This window comes from Lathyrus oleraceus, chromosome 6 (assembly GCF_024323335.1).
Source record: "Lathyrus oleraceus cultivar Zhongwan6 chromosome 6, CAAS_Psat_ZW6_1.0, whole genome shotgun sequence".
In the NCBI taxonomy this organism is placed as follows: Eukaryota; Viridiplantae; Streptophyta; class Magnoliopsida; order Fabales; family Fabaceae; genus Lathyrus; species Lathyrus oleraceus.
The window spans coordinates 15,151,630-15,153,013 of NC_066584.1; the positions used below are offsets into that span (position 1 = coordinate 15,151,630).

Genomic DNA, 1,384 nt, shown 5'->3' on the forward strand with positions numbered 1-1,384 from the left:
CTCGTTAACGCGGCCGATAATAACAGAGAGATTCGTCTATGGATTCGTTGAAGGTTACGATAGATCCGGAAGCGAACGCGGTTTCTGTTTACAACAACGGCGACGGTGTTCCGGTTGAGATTCATCAGGAGGAGAAGATTTATGTTCTTGAGTTGATCTTCGGTCACCTTCTTACTAGTAGTAACCATGATGATAATGTGAAGAAAACTATCGGTGGACGGAATGGTGATGGTGCTGAGCTCATGAATATTTTTTTCACTGAGTTTATCATTGAGACTGTTGATGGTCTTCAATGGTTCTGATGAAGATGTATGAGATTGTTGAAGCTTACCTTGGCTCTGCAATTAAGAATGATGTTGTTACTGTCCCTGCTTACTTTGTTGATTCTCAGCGTCAAGCTACCAAGGATGTTGGTGTTATTGCTGGTCTTAATGTCATGCGAATCATCAATGAGTCCACTGCTGCTGCCATCGCATATGGGCTAGACAAGAAAGCAACAAGTGTTGGTGAAAAGAATGTCTTGATTTTTAACCTTGGTGGTGGTACTTTTGATGTCTCTTTGCTTACTATTGAAGAGGGTATCTTTGAGGTGAAAGCCACTGCCGGAGACACCCATCTTGGAGGTGAGGATTTTGATAATAAAATGGTGAACCATTTTGTTCAAGAGTTCAAGAGAAAGAACAAGAAGGACATCAGCGGTAACCCTAGGGCACTCAGGCGATTGAGGACTGCATGTGAGAGGGCGAAAAGAACTCTTTCATCTACTGCCCATCCTTTAATTGCTTGTGCATCTCATATACGTGCATATTCTTTTTATATTTATAATTTGTTTTTAATTATTTGATCACTTATTTATTCATTTGATTTCAAACTCATTTTGAGAGTGAACAATAAAAATTGAATGATTGAGAATTCCACCGATTTATTTTCTGAAATTGCCAAATCCTTTTTCTCATTAAAATCTGCATCTCATATACGTGCATATTCTTTTTATATTTATAAAAAAAAAATTTATTTGATCACTTATTTATTCATTTGATTTCAAATTCATTTTGAGAGTGAACAATAAAAATTGAATGATTGAGAACTCCACCGATTTATTTTTTGAAATCTCCAAATCTTTTTTCTCATTAAAATTGGAAGAAAAAGATTATCCTGGATGGAATATCCAGTTATAATCCCGAATATTAGGCTCAAGTTGTAAGAGCTTGTAAGCCATAAATATTCGTCTTCTCTCCAAAACACTTGTAAATATCACAAACCATCTTCTTATTGAAGTTGGAAGAAAAAGATTACCTGGATGGAATATTCAGTCGTAATCCCGAATATTAGGCTCAAGCTGCAAGAGTTTGCAAGTCATGCATATTCGTCTTCCCTGCAAAAC

The 1,384-nt window shown here is 36.6% G+C and overlaps 1 protein-coding gene across 1 annotated transcript; it reads left to right on the top strand.

The window, feature by feature from the left end:
* The first annotated feature begins 292 nt into the window (after positions 1-292).
* On the top strand, positions 293-844 carry LOC127093681 (heat shock 70 kDa protein 3). Its single transcript, XM_051032611.1, has one exon. The coding sequence runs from the start codon at positions 293-295 to the stop codon at positions 842-844; it is 552 nt and encodes a 183-aa protein (XP_050888568.1).
* The last annotated feature ends 540 nt before the right edge of the window (positions 845-1,384 follow it).